This window comes from Corythoichthys intestinalis, chromosome 3 (genome assembly GCF_030265065.1).
Source record: "Corythoichthys intestinalis isolate RoL2023-P3 chromosome 3, ASM3026506v1, whole genome shotgun sequence".
Classification (NCBI taxonomy): domain Eukaryota; kingdom Metazoa; phylum Chordata; class Actinopteri; order Syngnathiformes; family Syngnathidae; genus Corythoichthys; species Corythoichthys intestinalis.
The window spans coordinates 13,541,961-13,563,162 of record NC_080397.1 but is presented as its reverse complement, the minus strand read 5'-3'; the positions used below and the strand labels follow the sequence as shown (position 1 = coordinate 13,563,162).

General features: G+C 36.5%; 1 protein-coding gene across 3 annotated transcripts in view; it reads right to left on the bottom strand.

Annotated features, from left to right (window-relative positions):
- The window catches only part of LOC130913862 (multiple C2 and transmembrane domain-containing protein 1), a 266,167-nt gene that overhangs the window by 91,564 nt on the left and 153,401 nt on the right, over positions 1-21,202 (bottom strand). For all 3 annotated transcript variants that reach the window (XM_057832765.1, XM_057832766.1, XM_057832767.1), the window contains one exon: positions 13,713-13,829. In XM_057832765.1, the coding sequence (XP_057688748.1) occupies positions 13,713-13,829 (117 nt within the window). The remainder of the gene's footprint in view (positions 1-13,712; positions 13,830-21,202) is intronic.

Genomic DNA, 21,202 nt, shown 5'->3' with positions numbered 1-21,202 from the left:
CCATTCTCTTGATGAGCTTCAAGAGGGAGTCACCTAAAATGGTTTTTGGCCTCACAGGTGTGCCTTTTCAGGGTTGATTAGTGGAATTTATTGCTTTATCAATGGGGTTGGGACCTTAATGTGTGTTGCATTGAATGAGGTGTGTCCAAACTTTTGGCCTGTACTGTATATTCAAAAGATAATAATATTTATCAAATTTTTGTGTCGAAGAATTGATTTTGATTCCAATTGACATATCGATCCAGATTGAAAAATTGTTGCATCCCTTGAATATTTCAAGTGGCACAAATGACATGAGTGGTAAGGGTAATAAATGCATGATGAAAATTACTGTATATGTAAATGAAAATCCGATGTTTCCGTGTGAAAACAGCGAGCAAGTTGAAATGGTCGTATATCGAGCAGGATTTTCCCATAAGAATACATTATATTTCTATTAATTCGTTCCACAGCCCGAAAACCCAACCTAAATTCTTAATAAATACTGATGTTACTATTGCAAATAACAATTAGCAAGAGCAAAACAAATAAATTATGAACACATTTTGGAACGATAATAATAGTAATAGTAATAATAATAATAATACCTTTAATAATTTAACAAACCGGGTTCTAATGTGGCGAATGTATTTGCTTGGTGTACCAGAACGCATCGCGTGGCTGACTTGATAGAGTTTCACTGCTTTTCACTTTCACTTTTGTTCACTTGGTGCGGGGGACACTAGGCATGTTGTGTTGCCCAAGTTGATGGAATAAACGATAAGAAACCTGACGAAGCTGGCGATTTCTTTGGCGATGTTACCACAATAATGATTGCCACCTTAACTTATAAAGACTGGCAAATGGAGGAGGACCGTCATAGACTATCTACGGCTGTATTGTTGAGCGAGCCATATCACACGCTCATATTTTTCTGTCATATCTATCTTCATGTCAATGGTAACAGTATGCATCACCTTTTTCCTTTTTTTCACCTCTGCACTAACATTGTTGGAACCCATGTTGAATTCTCTCACAAGAAAATCTGCCATTCGTCCGTCTTGCGGGAAAACAAATAACCTGCAGTGCTGTCATAGATCGTCGTATTTAGAGCATGTTGTCGAATGTAGAAACAAATGGCAAGTCAAATTTTACGTCGGATCTCGAAAAGATCGTGTGTCGAAGCGATCGTATGTCGAGGTAATACTGTATTAGTGTTGCAACGAGGGTTGCCAACCTTCCCTTGAAAAACAGAATCGTCCCATATTCATAAAACAACTCATCATCAACCCACTCATCTCATTGGTTGAGGTACTGTCACTTGCCATGATAACGGAAGACAACATAAAGAGTGTGGGAGAGAAGATGTTTGAGTGAAGCTTGCGTAAAAAGCATGTTTAAAAAAGTTTTATGATGTTTGATGGGAGCTAGAGTGAAAAGCAAATTCAAAATGACAATCATTTGTTTTCTTCTTCTTCTTTGTGTACTTTATTTTCACTCATTGTCTAGTATTTTTGTGTTCTGTCAGTTTCATTTGTATTTCCACAGAGTTTTTGGAGTGATTATTGCTGAGGGGACTTTGAATCCTCCTAAGCTGTTTAAAAAATGTTTAAATTAAATTTAAATTTAATTTTTTTTTTTTTTTTTAATTAAAAAAAAAACGCACACACAAAAAGGCTCAGGACCTTCAGGGTTCAGTTATACAGTTTGAGCAGGTTGGATGTATGAAAAATACATTGCTGATTAATCAACTTTATTAATTAAGTAATTTGTCTTTTTCAATGTGCCCATATTGCTCAAATATGTACCTAATTAATTCAGGTTTGACTAAAGTTATTATAATTTTATAATTATTCATTATAAAAAAATTTACTTTTCACATACAAAAAAAAATAAAGGGTTAGAGTTATCGGGCCGGCCGGTGTGCTGTCAAATTTTGCCCCCTTATAATATGTTTTTCCCAAAGCTGTTGTGGCGGTAAATAAGCCCTCTTTTACAATCAGTTGGACTTTCAACATTATCCAAAGGTGTTAAATAAAGAAGTTACATCATAAACATACATATGCAACATGAATATGGCGTAAATTCATGCTTAACGACAAGGCGAAGACGTTAACCGTGAGAGAGTGATGTGCAGTTGTGTGCAGCTAACATAGCAGGATGTGTCTGAGGAGAACTTATGTACATGTCCTTCCATGATCAAATATAAGTACATATTCCTTTCTTTAAAGAAAGCTTGCAGTGTTTACTTTAGAACCGCTGCATTCGCAGCCATCGTTAATATTACGTGCGTGAGCATAACTGCAGAGTTTCAATTTCTGACGCAAATTGTGACAGAACACCAGCTCTACCAATGATGTGTCCTTTTTTTTTTTTTTCCCAGGGAGTTGGCAACCGTAGTTGCAATTGATACCGCTATGGCACTAAAATCACATCATTGGTATTGGAGAGTATTAAGAAATAACGCACCGATGCTGCGCAATATGTACTCTTCGAGATTTAGTTTCCAAAGATGGCCGGCAAAGAAGAAAAAGAAAAAAAAGAGGAGAAAGGCCAAAAAAAAAAACACAAACAAAAAAAAAAAACTAAAAGTTATTGAATATTATTTTGTATGCTGGAAGATGGTAGAGTCAAGTCCTGTGCCGTTTTTATTATCGACGTATACTCTGGTATGTGTTGTTGAATGTTCTCATTTAGTAGGTTTAACGTTGTATGAGCACTGACGTTGATATGAGCTAGGGCTGCAGCTATCGATTATTTAGGTAATCGATTAATCTATCGATTAGTTAGTTCAAATAATCGAATCAAAAACATATAGTGCCTTGCCGAATATATTTTAGGAGACGTAAAGCAAAAGAAAAAGTATTTATGCTTGCAATACCATTTATTTGGATTTGCCAAGACTGCACTTTCAAAAGAGCATTAAATGTGAATACAAAATAAAATGTGTTTTTTCAAATGATGTAGAATTGCACTTTCATTTCACAAGAGCAATAAATGCATTTCAAAATAAATTAAAATACCTGAGCTTAGCCTCAAACAGTAGTAAAAAAAAATAAATGCGGATCTAAGTACAACAACAAAAAAATTTTTTAACTTGCAAAGCAAAGGTTTGCTAGCTTAAATGCAATAAAACGCTAACATTTCTTTTTTAACAAATCGTTTTAACACATATTCCCACAAAAAAACTGCTAAATATACTTCTAAACTAAATAACGAATGCATAAACAAACATATTAGCTTAAACAAAAACTTACATTATGTTGATTTTAACATTGAGCAGCTGGATTCAGCCATGTTAGATGAGTAATGTCATATTCACTGTTGCCACTAGAGGGCAGTATATCCACCTAAATAGATAAAACTAAATGCCAAAACGTTCACAAAAAAAAAAAAAAAAGAACCATTAGAACAGCCATTCTAATTAACTCATTTGCTCCCAAAAACGTATAAATACGTTCTATTTTTAATTGTTTCAGTGTCCCAAAGACGAGAGACATTTCTGGGTCCTGATTCAATTTAGCTCCAAAGTACAAAGCTGAAAATCCATTTTAAAGCAATAAAACTGGCCACTGGATGGCAGCAAAGCATTTGGTAAGACCCGCAACCCTATTCAATGGCAACGAACGGCCGGGCCGCACGGCCGGGGCGCCGGCAGAGAGACGACCAAATTGAGAACAACCTAGAGGACGCCCGGGATGCCAGGCGCTGGACGACCGAGCAGAACGACCGGGACCACCAGTTTAGTGGATGATGCCGTTGAGTCCATGCTGCTCGCCAAACAGACCCCGCATAGACTCAAAAAATCTTTATGAGACAGGCGGCGATGAGGGAAAAGTTTAACCGGCTGTTGCGGCCACAACAGCGTCATCTCTCAGTTATGTGTAAATAAATTGTTATTTTCCTATCAAAAGCTCTATTTGTCTTGTTGTTTATGTTATTTTGTAAAAGGAAAACATTATTCAGATGTTTGGGATGTAACTAAAGCAAAAAATAGCTGTGTTAAAGTCAAAGTTATGTTTGAAATGTATGCTTTCACAAAAAGCTCAATTTCTCAGTTTTTTTATCAGAAATTGGAAAATTGCTCAAACTAAGCTATTTTCTAAAGAATGGAAAAAGATATGAACTTACTTTTTTTCTGCTCAAAGAAGAGAGTCTAATCTTTCTTTTGGTGGGTTCCGTGTTTATATAGCAATAGAACAGAATTTTCTGTGGGCCTTGCAAAATCAGTCAAAATCAAGTAAAACGGCCGGGAGCGAAGGGGGTTGCACTGGTGGAAATGGCTGGGAGTGAATGAGTTAAAGGAATCCTCGAAGCAGCAAAATATGATTCGATGCTTTTTTCTCGAATTACTCGAGTTAATCAATTAATCATTTTCAGCACTAATATGAGCATCTCTAAAGATGTTAGTGTTATTGGAAGGAAGGAAAACGGAGAAAAGTTGGCTAGCGAACTTGTGTGCTCTACTAGCATGAATGATTAGCACTTGAGCTAAGCTAAAGTAGTGCATGTACCAATATACTAAAACAACATCGAACGAACTAAACATTAGGTGCATGTTTTAAAACAGATAGTTGGAGATATTTCTAAAAAGTGGGAAGTACTTTCAGGCCATTTAAATCTTCTCTTCTGTAATAGGTTGGAAGATTCAATGGTTGAATCCAAGCAATGGTCTGTAGCATGGGATAAAAAAGAAGGTCCTCCAGTGTGACGAGACCTAATTGCCCGTCATCTAGTGTAGGAAAGAGACATCAGCGTGTTCAGTATGTGCCCTCTATGAGTGTCTCCGCAGCAATTAACACCTTTATAACATCTGCTAAGGGTTTCTCGAGGCCATCGGAACGTCTAGGATGGGGTTCTACTGGAACGGTCGTTATGCATGCTCAAATACGGACAGCAAAATTTATTAAAAGCTATGAAGTATTGGGACATTTGGTCATCACCATCGATAGAACGTGGAGAGTTTTTAACAGGAAACAGTTATGCATTTTTAGTTTTTAAATGTTAAACAAAAGTAACTAATATTTCCATCTTGGAAATAAAGCACTTCCTTTTTCTCTCCTTATTTGTACTGCCAGCCACAAATACATAAACAAAAAAATGTATTTTCCTGGAATAATCTATCAAATATATTGCAAGATAGAGACACACTTGACACTCTTGTTACTCTTACCTTCACATACTTGTCTTTATTCTTTCCATTTTACTGTGCCTGTACAGTTTTTCTTGCAGACCTCATTAATTTTTACGATTAGTCGACTAATCTAATAATTTTTTTTTTTTTTTTTTTTTTTTTTTTACTAATTTAGCAATGAAATTTTTGTTGACGCTTATCAATTCACAAAAAAACATATTGGAACACTTTATTTATTAAAGTACAAATAAACACGTAAATAACAATAATAAATCACAAATAAACAATGAATTCAAATGCTGATAGAATTAACTAGTGTAGCATCCCGATTGAAAAGATGGTCTCTTAAACTGATGGTTTACAACTTTTATTCCATCCTTGATGTAAACACACCGTAAGAGCTACGGTGCACACAAATAAGACAACGCAATTAGAAATTAACAAAACTTTTCACCTTTTTCCTTTTAAACCTTATTTATATATCAATGAATTGCCTATATGAATTGCCTTTACCTTAATTTATTACCTGATCATTGACAATCTCTCCCTTGAGTGCAATCACTGTATATACTGTATATATTTATGACCTTTTAACCTTATATAATTTTCTATACTATAAAATAAACCATAACATGAAATAAACCTTTCAATTAGCATTAAGAATACTAATAGCACTTATAGGCCCATTGTCAATGAAACATTATTATTTAGTAAGGCGACAGCACCCTCTGGTGTACAAAAAATGAAAAAAAAAAAAAAAAATTACAAACTGGTTGACGGCGCTTGAGGTGTTTATTCACGGCCGACGTGCAGCCAAGCTTGGCATTGAAGAGACAGGACAGAAGAGTGTAGCCTCCTTTGTTTCTTTGAAATAAGTCAATGTTTTGGACACTCTGGTGCGCTTTTTTTGGCTTTGTGCCGCTTTCCCCGCTTGCATACAGAGCATCCGACATTTTGAACTTTTCACGCATATATTTTTTTAACCCTTCATTAACCGTCGACGGGATGTTGTGCTCGTCGACGGATTTACGTCATCGATGACGTCGACTATGTCGACTAGTCGGGACAGCTCTAGTCTATTGTCACTAATTTGGTGGTGGTGAGAGGGGGCAGGAACTATTTTTGGGGGGGTGGGCAGGAACCCTTTGAGGGGTGTGCTATGCACCCCCCCCACCCCGGTGGTTGAAAATGTCATTGCATGTAACTGACTTTCCAATGTACAGTATGAACTTAAAATTAAGACTTTGCCTGTAAAATGTTGTCGATAAAAGTAAAGCAATAAAACAAAACAATATGAATGAAATTACCCCGAAAAATATTTTTATAATGGGTCAAATGGTGAGCGTAATTTCAGTTCGCCCCACTCAAGACGTTAATTATACAACAGAGCCACCACCGAGCGTACCATATTCAATGGCCGACGTCCTTGGCCAAAAGCATAGCTGTCCTTAGCAGCCTGGTGAAATGATGATGGGAAACAAAACAAAAAAACACTCACTTTCATACGTATTATTATGTTCCTGGCTAGAATATTCAGTCAAAAAGGATGCGGTGTTTACTTCTCCACTAGGTAACACAGAAAAACACGCACACACAGACACACACAGCTGGGATGCCTGTATGTACATGTTCATGCATGAGCTAAACTACTTTCTGAGCATATATGTTGTAAGTTAATTTTATTGCTGACACCTTTCAGGGTCATCAACATTTTTGCCCCCCCTCCACCACAAAAGTCAAACTCCTCCTCTGAATATAGTGTAACTAAAACCGCACTGTTCTTTAAATAAAAATGTCTTGATAGAGGGTAAATCTTTTTTTAACTTGTTTTTCTTGTGTCGTAAATGTCAAATTGAGCAGAGCCATTTTGTTTTTTTCCATAGGTACCTGCTGGGGTGGCAACTGGTGTGGCAAGCCTGTTTTTTAGGCTGACAGTTGCCACCCTATCCACCCTGGTGAATCCACCCCTGCATTTTCTGACTACCTAAATATGCATAAATATTTTAGCATTTTTGGGTCCTCCTATAAAACTAGAATTCCGCCAAGATATGTGCTATTTTTAATCTTACCACAGTAAAATTGAGATCTGTTGAGCAGATTAAGCCTACTGACAGTTTGTGGTACAACATGTTTGCCTAGAATACGAACCCCCAACTGCTTCCAAAACTTAAAAGGAGTAGAAGGTCATGTGTTTAATTAAGATGCTCCAGCTACTGGAGAAACACTCCACACTATGCATAAAGGGTCCTTCTATCCTTTAGTTTAGTTGTTTGTTTCTGATGTCATGTTGTGGCAAGACATGCAAGTCAGGTAATGGTGTTGAGGAGTCAGAATTCAAAGGTCAGAGTGCTACATGATAAGAGAGGAGGTCAGCGACCTCTCTGGTACGTCTCCACCATTAATCGCTGTTCTGAGGGTGCCGCACCTGCTTAGCAGGTACTGGTCAAGGTTGGGGCGAGGGTAAGGTATGCTGCTCTGAGATCTGTTCGCGAGGCGACGTGTAAGCACACAACAGGCAGTGACCCTGAGTGGTCCAGTGGAGTATGCAGAGAACATAGCATTTGTTTATCTCCTCGCTTTGAACCTATCGCATGAATCAAGGCCCTTCAGCTGATTAGCAAGTCTGGACTCACGCGTATACGTTTTGTGAATTTACCACACGTTGTCTTGGCATAACCCTCACCCAAAACGACGGGTGCTGACCTGTGCTGGGCTCAGCACAACTGCTTGGTCAACTCATTAAAAAGATTCTTCCATTTGTTTTCTTTTTTTTTTTTTTTTTTAATTTATTTATGACTTGAGCAAAGTCAAAGCAATCATGATCCAAAACTATCTCCTCTCGCATTTTACTCCCGATTCACAACATTCCAACTCGAGCGAGTCATTCATAGGAAGTCTATGGCCATCAGTGGCAGCCAATGCCAAGCAACGAGTTCATTTTGGGGCATTTACAGGCCACTTCCTGTTCTTTTTGGGTTACTGAAAAGGATGTGACTCAAATATGTCCCCAAACGAATAGGATGGGACTCAAAATCAGAGGTGGGTAGAGTAGCCAAAATTTTTACTCAAGTAAGAGTAGGGCTACTTTAAAATAATATTACTCAAGTAAAAGTAGTCGTCCAAAAAATGTACTCAAGTACAAGTAAGGTAGGTTTGCTGAAAATAATACTCAAGTAACGAGTAACACTGTTAGTAACAGCATATATTTTTTGTTATATATATATATATATATATATATATATATATATATATATATATATGTTAGGGGTGTCAAACGATTAAATTTTTTAATCGAGTTAATTACAGCTCAAAAATTAATTAATCATAATTAATCGCAATTAATCGCAATTCAAACCATCTATAAAAGATGCCATATTTTTCTGTAAATTATTGTTGGAATGGAAAGATAAGACCGAGATGGATATATACATTCAACATATGGTACATAAGTACTGTATTTCTTTATTATAACAATAAATCAACAAGATGGTATTACCATTTTTAACATTCTGTTAAAGTGATCCATGGATAGAAAGACTTGTAGTTCTTAAAAGATAAATAAAAATAATAAATAACATATATAAATATATAAATAAATAAAATATATAAATATTTATAAAAAAATTATAGAAAATAAATATAAGATAATAACTAGTACAAGTTATAGAACTGTTATATTAAAACCCCTCTTCATGTTTTCGTTTTAATAAAATTTGTAAAAATTTCAATCAAAAAATAAACTAGTAGCCCGCCATTGTTGATGTCAATAATTACTTACACAATGCTCATGGGTGCTGAAGCCTATAAAATCAGTCGCACCCAAGCGCCAGCAGAGGGCGGCAAAACTCCGAAAAACACAACAAGTACACTTTTCACTTTGCTGTCCTTTTAATATGTTTGAGCGGGGCATTTGTGCGTTAATTGCTTCAAATATTTTAACGGGATTAATTTTAAAAAATTAATTACCGCTCGTTAACGCGTTAATTTTGACAGCCCTAATATATATATTAGGGCTGTCAAACGATTAAATTTTTTAATCGAGTTAATTATAGCTTAAAAATTAATTATAAATCGTAATTAATCGCAATTATTCGCAATTCAAACCATCTCTAAAATATGCCATATTTTTTTGTAAATTATTGTTGGAATGGAAAGAAAAGACACAAGACGGATATATACAGTACATACAACATACTGTACATAAGTGCTGTATTTGTTTATTATAACAATAAATCCACAAATGGCATTATTAACATTCTTTCTGTTTAAGTGATCCACGGATAGTAAGACTTGTAGTTCATAAAAGATAAATGTTATAGTTACAAGTTATAGTAATTTTATATTAAAACCCCTCTTCATATTTTCGTCTTAATATAATTTGTACAATTTTCAATCAAAAGTAGAGTTAATATAATAATAAGAAGAATAAAAATAACAATAATAAGAATTGAGTGACCAAACTCTGAGTAATGCCAGTTCACTTTGCATTGCTGTTTAGCTGTGTGAGAATAGGGCCTCATTACTACAGACTGAAGTGCTTTTCTTTTTGTGAACATTATTTTTTTTTGAGAGAGAGCAATATTATTTTTGTTGTGCTTTCACTAAATGATACTTCTGTTTGTTGTGAAGGAGTTGCAGAAGCTTATGCCAATAAACGGCGCAGCCCAAAGAACACCTGTGTCCACTCGCCTTTATAACAGATATATCTCTGTGCATATCTTACCCAAAATACAACAAGAGACACATAATTGCCACTAAAAGAAAGCAAACTTACCGAAATATGTGAGCACAAAGCAACAGCATAAACGTCTCACAACTACTAATTCTCCCACTATTAGAAGGAATAACATTAGTATTGGTATTAGTATAGTAATGGCGCTGCGCTGCCCCCAAGCGGCGGGTGGCATTCTCTTTACTCTTAATGTCCATAAACGGCGTCATTGAAATCTGTTTGAAGCAATGCGAGAGCGGCTCATTCAGTGCATGCGTTAATTGCGTCAAATATTTTAACGTGATTAATTTTAAAAATTAATTAATGCCCGTTAACGCGATAATTTTGACAGCCCTTATATATATATATATATATATATATATATATATATAATACACAATGGTATTTTTTTCTGAGCACAAATGTATTTATATGGACTGCTGTTATAATGACCCGTTACATAACCACATTAACCCAAAGAAATACCCACCCCCAAAAAATAATTGAATTCCAACGACAGAAAAAGAAATACATAAATGAAGCATTATTCATCCAAAGAGCATGAGTGGCCTCTGGTGGGGAAAATAGTTCCTAGTTTAAATAGTAAAGAGTTCCTTCATAATTACTATTTTGATATTAAAAGGATCATATTGCCGGTTTTCCGTGGTCAATCGGTGTCATATAAAACTAGGAGAGAGGTTAAAAGCCGCGCTTCCGAGTCATGTTGAGGGCAGCACTCTATATAAAATATATATTTATAATATGTAGAATAAAGAGGGAAAAATGTAATGACTCATGTGTAGCCCAAACAATCGGCGTAAGAGTAGAGTTTTTTTCTAAAAAAGTTACTCAAGTAAAAGTAACGGAGTACATGTAACGTAGTAACGCGTTACTACCCACCTCTGCTCAAAATCAACAGGAAGTGCCCTGTAAATGCCCACAAAAGACTGAACGCTGTGGTTTCAGTGTCATTGACTGCGCTAGACGTCCAATCCGATCGAATTGAATTGGACGCCTCGCGCAGTCAGTGGTAGTCAGTGAGCAAACCTAGACATTATTCTAATCGAAGATTTCGGTAGCAACTCGGTTTTAAACAGTGACACCATTTTAAAACGATATATCGATTACTGGTGGGAGCATACCATTGACCTTTTGGGCTACAGAGTATCGCGATATATCACCTTTTAAATATATTAGATACTTTGTATTGGGCACTGTTGTTATTTTCACCAGGGCCAACCTCCTCTTAAATAGACCGTCCTCCATCCATTTTTGATTAAATTTACACTTTCCCATCGCTCACCTCTACAGCCACGAATCACCAGGAAATCGTGTCATGGCGCCAACTAGGCATGTGCCAGTATTATATTCTGACGGTATGCTGATCTTAAACCAAAATATAAATGTTTCACGGTATTGCAATTACAGCTCTAAAATGTGTTACTTTGACATCCAGTATCTGGGTTTAAAAAAACAAACTTTTTTTCCCATTAAACAGGATTTTCATTTTAACAAACTCTCATAGCTGGTGGGAACGTTTATGACAGTGTTTACTTATCTTTAATTTCGTATAAATGCGAAGTCATATTGGCAGTATTGCCTCTTCGGCAGCCACCCTCCGCAAACATGTTTTACTTGTCGGTCAGCCTTCCTCCTCTTAGCCACGGCCGTCTGTAACTTTTCTGTAGTCGAAGTATTCCCATAACATGGATTTCGTTTTCTTCGATAAGGGAAAAGTTCAGGAGTTTCCCCTCCTCCAGCCATCGTACAAAACAGCTGACTCACTGACACTGAGCAACAACCGCGGGGGAGGGTTGAGCCTTACAGCTGTAAGCGAGGGATTTTCCATGCATGTTTGGTACAAAAAAATAGCTAATACCTTGGGGACGGTATGACCAAAAATTTTTGCGGTGTTGAAACCTTGATGTTTTCATACCACTGTATACCTTAAAACCGGTAATTGCCACATGTCTAGCCCCAACTCAAGTGGCTGACGTACGCTGAAGTTGTGGACAATTTACCGTATAATGAATGAATGAACATACATTAATCCCAAACTCTCGTAGTTAGTGCATGACCGTGAATAAAACAAATAGACATCATTAGAAGTTTTATGGCTGACTAGTGATTTCCCTGGTGTTAAATGCATCGCCTAAAAATGTAATTCTTCTGCAATTTTCCATTAAATTTAAGACAATTTCAGACCTTGATTATCCAGATTTTAAATATAAGACATTTTAAGATTGTTTAAGGACCTGTGGGAACTCTCTTAATGCGATTTTTATGTATATTTTATTTCCTGTTTCAATTGTCTTTTACTTTTTGGTTTTGATTTGATGTGATTTTTACGAATTATTTCATCTATGTTTGCAGAAGTGCATGTGATGTAAAGCACTTTGAATTGCCTTATGTTGAATTGGGCTATACAGATAAATTTGCCTTGCCTTAAAAAATCAGCGAATGCTCATTTTACAGTGCTATTGATTGCAACAGAGGTCCAATCCAGCCCTCCCAGTTCAAATGGAATGGACCTCTATCACCGTCAATGTAAGCCAATGTGTTATAAAACCTGAAAAAATAAAATCATTTTAAAGCAAAGAGAAATGAATTTCAGTCCGAAGAGGCACTCGCCTGACTACAACAGTATCAACACATTTTAATTTCCAAAGCAATTGCTGTGGCACTTGAGGCGCAATCGTCTCTTTCAAAGAGGAGAGAAAAGCCATCCGGCATCAAGTGGGAGTTGCACGCACTTACTCATACGTGAAGTAAGTGGAAACGTACAAGAATGTACAAGCTCTCTTGTCTAGTTTTAATTAGGATGAGCGTGGAAGAGGGCTATCATTAGGAAGGGATACATGGCTAGCAGGTATGCAGAGAACAAATCATCCTGCAGTTTCAGGTATGCCAGCGAGATTATTTTTTTTGTCAAGCAATGTCGCCATCTACAGGCAATTCAAAAATATTCTCTAAAATCAAAGTGGCATTCATATTTGAAGGGTGAATGGGTGGAAAACAAGAAAACTGATGATTAGAATATTTTGCTTTTTTTACACTTGAGATTAGATCTGAAACACATGAACCAATTTTAAAGGTGTGTATTTTGTAGATTTATCATTTTTTGCTCAATGAGAGTTTCTTTAACACAATTAAAAAGTGTAAAATTAGTTTTGAATCCAGATTCCAGACCGGTTAAAATGATATTTAAAAGAGGGAAAAATACACACTCTTTATGCTGATAAATATACACCAGCGAGCGAATATCTGGTGTGTTTTCTGTTTTTCGACTCTTATTAAAATTAATCACTTGATTGTTCACGCCTCTCATTCTTTCCCCGAAATGTGTCCGAGCGTGATTAAAACATGCTTCTTTCCCATGACATTGCTTTGACATCATTTAATTGGTAGAAGAGATAAAAATAAATGAATGAAATAAATAAACCGGCAGGTAAGTGGCGTAACGTAGCTCAAGGTGACTGCCTATTATTTCCTCTCATTCTTTGCCTCAAAGATGTGAGATTTTTTTTTTCCTGTCCTAAAATAATACCCGCATTTGTTTTTACATTTGCATACATTATAAACCTGCATTATAATCCCAAAAAATTTTTTAAACGAGTTAATTTTTTTTTTTTTTTTTTTTTAATCAAATCCTGCATTTAGGGTTATCTCAACTGCTTCTACTCACTTTCACAATGGTGAAGTACGATTTAAGTCTATTTAATCTTGTACGCGTATACTTTAATGCGATAATATTGCGGGAGAGACAAGAGCGGCGTGTCCCTATAAAATAATGGCGTCACAGTTTTAGCAGCGCATTGTGTGCCCCGGCAAAGAGGCTTTTACAGTGGAAGGAAAGAAAGGCGGAGGGATATTGGCGAGCTTACTCACCACATCTTGTCTTGTATCCTTGCCCGACGAGATGAGGATGTAGTTCCAGGCCAAGGGCAGCAACAAAGCCAGCGGAATCATATAGAGTTCAAAGTTCCAGACCAGGATGACAAAGAGCTAGAATGAACAAAAACAAAGTGGGAATTTGAACAAAGTGGCAAGGACTGTTTATATTGGTGACTCTCTCAGGTTTAAGCGTCTCTTTCCGCCATGTCAATCATGCCAGGGGTTGAGGTCGTCGATGGTTTCTGACCCTTCCGCACGAAAGCCCCGAAAGCCCGGCATGTGACCTCGCACCAGCCACACCCAGAGTCCCTAACCCTGTCACTCCAAGCAGCAATACCCCAATTTAGACATGTATGGTTGAAAGCATAATCAGGGCCTCCTCTTGCATCACAAAAAAAACAAAAAAAAAAACAAGCAATGCCGGGAAAATTAACCTTTGATAAAGCCCAGAATTTTGCTAGGGGAAGAAAATTTGCTGACAATGGAGAAGGATTATTAGGAATTTAAAAATAAATTGTTAAAATAAACCCTCATTGAACTAATGCTGGAACGATTAACTCCAGTAATTCGATTAGAAAAAAGCTTCGAAACAATTGTTGCTGTTCCTAGGATTCTTTGAATTAGAGTGACGTTGTAATGGCTTGTTATGAAAGTGTTTGCATTTAGTTTTATTGATTTGGGTGGTTACACTGACTTCTACTGGCAACAGTGAGTATGACATGACTCATCTAACGGCTGTATCCAACTGATTCACTGTTATGGCCAACATACTGTATGTTTTTAATAATCCTAATATGTTTGTTTATGCATTTGTAATTTGGTTTAGAAGTATATTTAGATTTTTTTGTCGGAATATGTGTTTGAAAGATTTAAGAGCTCTGTAAAAAAAATAAAAAAAATAAAAAGTTAGCATTTTGGAGCATTTAAGCTAGCTTTTGCTATGCAAATTAGCCAATTGTTCTTTTGTTACACTTAGTTTCTCTTTTATTTATTTTTTATAATGTTTGATCTAAACTCTGGCATAATAATTTAGCTTTAAATGCATTCATTGGTTTTGTGAAATGAAAATGCAATTCTGGATCGTTTGAAGACACACTCCAGCATTATATTTTGCATTCACATTTAATGGTCTCTTGAAAGTGCAATAGATTAATATATTACGTAAATAATTGATAGCTGCAGCCCTACATTGAACTCATGACTTACATTGACGGCACGAGATGTCCAATCCCTTTTGTCTGGGATGGGGTGAATGTGTTGATAAATGTGTTATCATTTTACACCTTACAGAGCAAGTGTTTTGGTAATTTGAAGAAATTACTTGAGTTTTATATTATCAGTCATTATACATATTGAAATTTTAAATAAAATATTAAAACAATATCAATCAAATTAAAAAAAAAAAAAAAAACATTAATACACTCGGGTTATTGCCTCCTATAACACTCTGAAATTGCTTAGTGCTTAACTCGTTGGCTGCCATTGACAACAATATACGTCCAATTTATTTAAACTAGGAGGACTAGCTGTGAATGCTCATGTTTCAGTGGCAATGACAGCAGGAGAGGTCCAATCTATTATGACTTTTGACGTCAAAGGCACTGAGACATGAGCATTCACAGGTAGTACTCCCAGTTTAAATGAATTGAACATCTATTGTTGTCAATGGCAAACAATGAGTTAAATACTAATCAATTTCAGTAAATAACTTTTTATTGATTTTTTTATTTGATTTATTTTAACATTTCAAATTTCACAATAAAAAATAAAAAATGTAGAATAACTGATAAAACATTTTTTCCCCCTCCAAATTACCAAAACTAGTCACTTAACCCTGTAAAGGGTGAAATGACTATCAAGCTAAACTTGAGGGGAAAGAAAATCAACAGTTTGAACTAGTACAATTGAATCAACTGTAATCTGTACACAAAGTCCAATGCTTTACTATTTAAACATTAAAAACACACAATAAAAATAAGTTTAGAAATGAAAATGAATAGTACCATACTAATATAACACATTATGTGCCAGTCACTTGAAAGTAAAGTTCTTCCATTGTTAAGACTAATAAAAGCCTGATTCAAAAAGAGAGCATGTGCATGTAATTCTGTTAAAATATAAGTGCCGGCCAAAACACAGGCACATTCATCGCTCGGCCGTCAGTATATAATTTTCTTTGCACCCACCCACCCACACATAAACACATGCATCTCGGCATCTGAACAAAAAAAATGTTTTGTCTTCTTCATCACAGAAAAGTTTGGGAACTCGTAACCAAGACCTTAAACTGAATGTGAAATTAGGCAAAAACAAACTAAGCATGAATTAAATATAACATCTTTCAAAACTGGTCAGATGTACTTTTCACATAAATAAGTCAATCTGCTAAAGTCCAACAAACAAATACCGAATCCCAACAGGAACAACTTTTTTGTTTCTCTCAATAAAGAATTAACCATACACAAAAATATTTTTTTTAATAGGGTGCCGTTTGGATGTAACAGAGTGGACACTAATATAGTGGACATTTTGTGCTAAAGTAAAGCATAATAGCTAACATGACTTTGGGTACTTGATGAGAAATCCAGATTTTTACAAATAAACCTCTTGATATGATTCAATTCAATTATTTTCTTTGATATATAGCTTTAAAAGAGTGGACATGTTATGATCAACCACACTGAATATATTTCATAAAACTGCAAAATCTGGTTTTTAAAGGAGGTAAAAAATAAAATTGCTTACCGCAGTTGCATTTCCCGCCAGTGGTGGGATGTTATCGCAGAAGAGTGATGTCATTTATAAATGGGAAATTTCCTTAAACGGACACTAACACAACTTAGCAGAGTGGACAGTGACACTGGGGACGAACAGAATTTTTTTTTTCTTTTTAATTATATATTTTAATTAAAAAACAACAAATGTTTCAAGATTGTTTTTGTTAGTATTTTGTATTTTTTTCCATTTATATTAAATATTTTATAGCCTGAATTTGAATGAAACATACTGGGAACACAGCAAAATTCCATAACAACCTTTTACGAGAAGTCAATTAAATTTAGGAAAATAGAATTTAGTAGCCTGTACCCTTGAATTTGCAATTGATAATACACACAAAAATATGTATTTGTCCAACTTTAGTGAAAATACAGCTTGATTTATACTGGGAACGCAAATGACTCTCCATTTAAAAATTTTTAGAGTGATATACAGTATGTATGGTTCGTGTAAAATAGATGAAGGTCTTGGTCATGGTACAGCCAAACGCAATTCTGTGTTCCCTTGGAATTCTGGCAAAGAATATTAAAGTGCAATATTATTATTACTTATTCATTTTTTTCCCCCATCTCATACTGAATATGGGGATTATTTTTTATTTTGGTTTGGCTGTGAACTATTGGATTATGTTCATGCATTAAAAAGATCAAATAAGAAGATGTATACAAAAAAACAAAAATGACCCTTGTGTCATTTTTAAAGCAACTGGACCACTTCCCTCCTTATTAAACTGATTTATGCACAAAGCTAACACAAAGCGAACATTTCCACTTCAACCTCCTACAAATCAAAACAGCCAAGATCACTAACGTTAATTAATAAACATGTTCGATAAAACAACGTGCAAATGAGGTGCCGACACACAACTTGACTAAAATAAACAAAGGAGCTCTTGTTTTGTTTAAACCGCTGTGGTTGAAGTTATAATTATACAGCAATAAATAGTAATATGTAAACCATTGAATGATGAGAAATATATTTTAGTATGTAATTCTGTGAATGTTCTCTGTCGGAATCATAAAATCTGCAACTTACTGTCCTGATTTTTGCCTCAAACCTTCTTTAATGTATTATAAAAATACTCCCCAAAAAAGCCTAGCTTTAGGCTGTTAACCTGTGTTGACCCTGTCATTTCGCTTCCATTTGGCTATTTAGCCGAGGGCCCCGTTGTGACGGACAGAACCAGCAGAAGTGAACGGTCCTACCCCATCTTAGCACTCCCCCCCGGCTGGTTAAGAGTGGCCCCGCGGTGTTTGGACCTTTCCAGCGAGACGGGTCCATCGCAGCCACCCCCCATCGCGCCCCAGCCGACGCTACGTTGCGAGCTCTTCGCCTGGGGATGAGGGAGCGGGAAGGAGCCTGCTGTGGATGGCAGCTACCACAAAAAAAGTAGCGGGAAACAAAAACATCATGAAAATATCATGATCAAACTAGGGAGTTGCGATATTTTTTAATCAATTTGAATTTTGGGGATAATTTAACTTTACGAGTTCACTATTATTGATGGTGATAGACATTTAAATTAGTTTAAAATGAGTCGACGTCCAATCCACTTGAACTGGAAGGGTTGGCAGCAAATAAACCCTCCCAGTTCAAACAGATTGGATGTCCACTGCCGTCCATGGCTGCTAATAAGTTAATGTGATCTATAACGGGTACAAATACAGTACTTAAATGATTCTGTTGGTTTGTTATTGGTGCACACAATAAGATTAAATTGGGATTCAACCAAAGGTTACGTTTTGGACTATGAGAAATTGCCTAACCTATATTTACGTGTTCTAGTGATTTTTAAAAAAGACTATACAGTATATGATCAGTATTTTAGCCTATTAACCTTTTAGATGGCAAGTAACTATTTTAAATAATTAAAAAAAAGATAAACCCATGAAAACATGGCGTCCACATATGTATACGTCACATGTTGGGTCATGTAGGCAACAATATTAACATTTGCTATATAAGTGTAGCCTACATGACCCAAAATTTGATGTGGACGCAAGTTTTTTTTTTGTTTATTTGTTTTTTTTTTGTTTCTTTATTACTACTTATAGTATAACTATATATAAGAATATTAACATTTGCTATATAAGAGTCGCCTACATGACCCAAAATGTAATGATAATAGAGCTCAATTAGAATTATATATTTTTTCAAACAGTATTATTATTTTTTATTTATTTATTTTATTATTTATTATTATTATTTATTACTGACTGAATGTTGATGTTTAAGTGCAACACTGGCAGCCAAAGAGTTCAAATAGTGCCCAATAAAAGCGTACAAATGAGTAATTTTGAGAAAGTAGTCGAAAAATGTGTAAGTATTTTCAAATTTCTTTTATTGTTGTGACGACTTAAATTTTAAATATACCCAAAATGGACTATAACAACGGCAAAATCACGATGGGATAAATTTTTGACTCCGATAACAGGAGTCCAAAACCAATACCCTAATTGTTTTTGACAATCCCTGCAGTTGGATTCCATAATTCTTTGATGCTCGGTTCAATATTCAGAAATCCCCTGATCACAAAAGGATGTCAACAACACGGAAAAGTCCAAATGTTTTATTCAAGCAGTCGGTGCTCATGGAGAGCTGGAGCCTGCGTTATTTGTTTCAAAACACAGCCCGCGTCCTCGCGGCACTGTGGGAGGGTAATATTCAGTACTTTGGCTTACATTAACCACACACCAGGCAAACTTTTCCCCCTGTTCTGTCTCAGTGGAGTGAAACCCGAGTTTGGATTTCAGAGGTCGCCTTTATCTCTCTTACATCATTTTCCATGCTGGCACTAAGTGTTGCCAGATAGCAAGTAGAAGCCCTGTTAAGTTTGATGAAACTAGAGAGGGAGGGCTGGAATGAGCAGGGGACTGTGTCCTGCTTTGGACTAGTCGAGCATCATTCAGTGGTGCTTGACTGCCCCCTACTGAACGCCTGCAGAATACACTATTCTAAAAGAAAGCCAGATGCTGCTCTTCACTTCTTTTTATGAGCTTCTAGAAAAATCAGTTGAAAATCTTAATTGCCACAAAGCTGCAAACAACACTATCCCAATTTCCAAAAGTGCCCTGACATTTTTTGTCATTCACGAGTCTTTATCTCTGGTGATTAAACTCTGACTTGGTATTCCGTGTGGCTTCCGCCGCTATGTTTCAACTATCAAATGACGAGAGTAGTAAAAATGTTCAAGTAAATGGTTCAAAGTTGTCCCTTGCTGTGGGCAAAGACGAAGCCCTGGCTCTCAAAGTTTGAAAAGTTAAGACAGCGCCTTTGAAGACGAGTCAAAGGAGCAATTTAAAGAGACCTGGAGTGGTTTGGGGTGTACACATACGCCAACAGATGCTTCTGTACCTGTCTTTTTTGTAAAATTTGATTTCAGCAGGGTGATTTTTTTTTCATATCTAAATGCAAAGCAGGTGATAGGTGCTCCAGTTTCCTCTAGAAGTAGCTCCCTTGTCTGGGCTCTCTTCCTGATAAGAGTTCTACTTTGCTTGACATAAAAGCCCCCAGTATCATTTCCCCTGGCTGCCTGCCCTCGCCCTTCCAGGAGTCTCACAAAGCCGTCTCTATTTGCTCCCAATTCAGGGCCCAATTGCAGATAAAGTTACAGCAAATTTGTTTAGAGGCGATCGCAAACTTGTCCCAGCAGGAGCAGTGCGCCGACACCACCTGACGGCAGCACCGGGGATGGAGATAAAGACAGAGAGATGGGAAGACACGCCTCGCAGGTGGAGGGGAAAGCGCACAGACGCACGCCATCGCGCGGGACAGGAGGTGACGGCGCTGCGCCGACGCCTCGGGCGAAGCTGCCGCGCTGGCGGTTTTCATTGGTGGGAGACAGAACCGCAGGCGTGAGAGAGAAACGCTGCATGTGAGACGACGCTGATCACAGCTGTGCACATGCCAATGGAAGCGGCAAATCTAGCAGGAGCAAGAACACTTTTTTCCGTGGGATGCATGTGACAACCGTCTTTAACCAAACTCGGACAAGCAACTCTGATTCTCTCCCTGACTACTTTTAGAATTTGGTGTATATTAAATTGATATTGACAGTAATACACATCAAATTCAATTTAACTGAGAAGACGAACATGTTTCAGAACCCTTCAGTACTCCATTTTGACTGGGAGGGCTGGCAGAGATTATTTACACACAAAAAATCTCAATTAGCTGTCATTATTTCAGACCAAAAACAGTTGGAAGCAGTGTTGTTTTTGTCAACGATGACGATAACGAAAATATTTCAGCGACGAACAATTTTTTTCATGGCAATGACGTGACGATGACAAGCAGAAAACATGTCTTGGGAGACTAAAACATAACGAGATGAATGCCAGTTTTTGTCTGTCGAGACGAGAACGAGATGAAAATGCGCCATATTTTCCGTTATACAGTGCCTTGCAAAAGTATTCGGCCCCCTTGAACCTTGCAACCTTTGGCCACATTTCAGGCTTCAAACATAAAGATATAAAATTTTAATTTTTTGTCAAGAATCAACAACAAGTGGGACACAATCGTGAAGTGGAACAAAATTTATTGGATAATTTAAACTTTTTTAACAAATAAAAAACTGAAAAGTGGGGCGTGCAATATTATTCGGCCCCCTTGCGTTAATACTTTGTAGCGCCACCTTTTGCTCCAATTACAGCTACAAGTCGCTTGGGGTATGTTTCTATCAGTTTTGCACATCGTGAGACTGACAT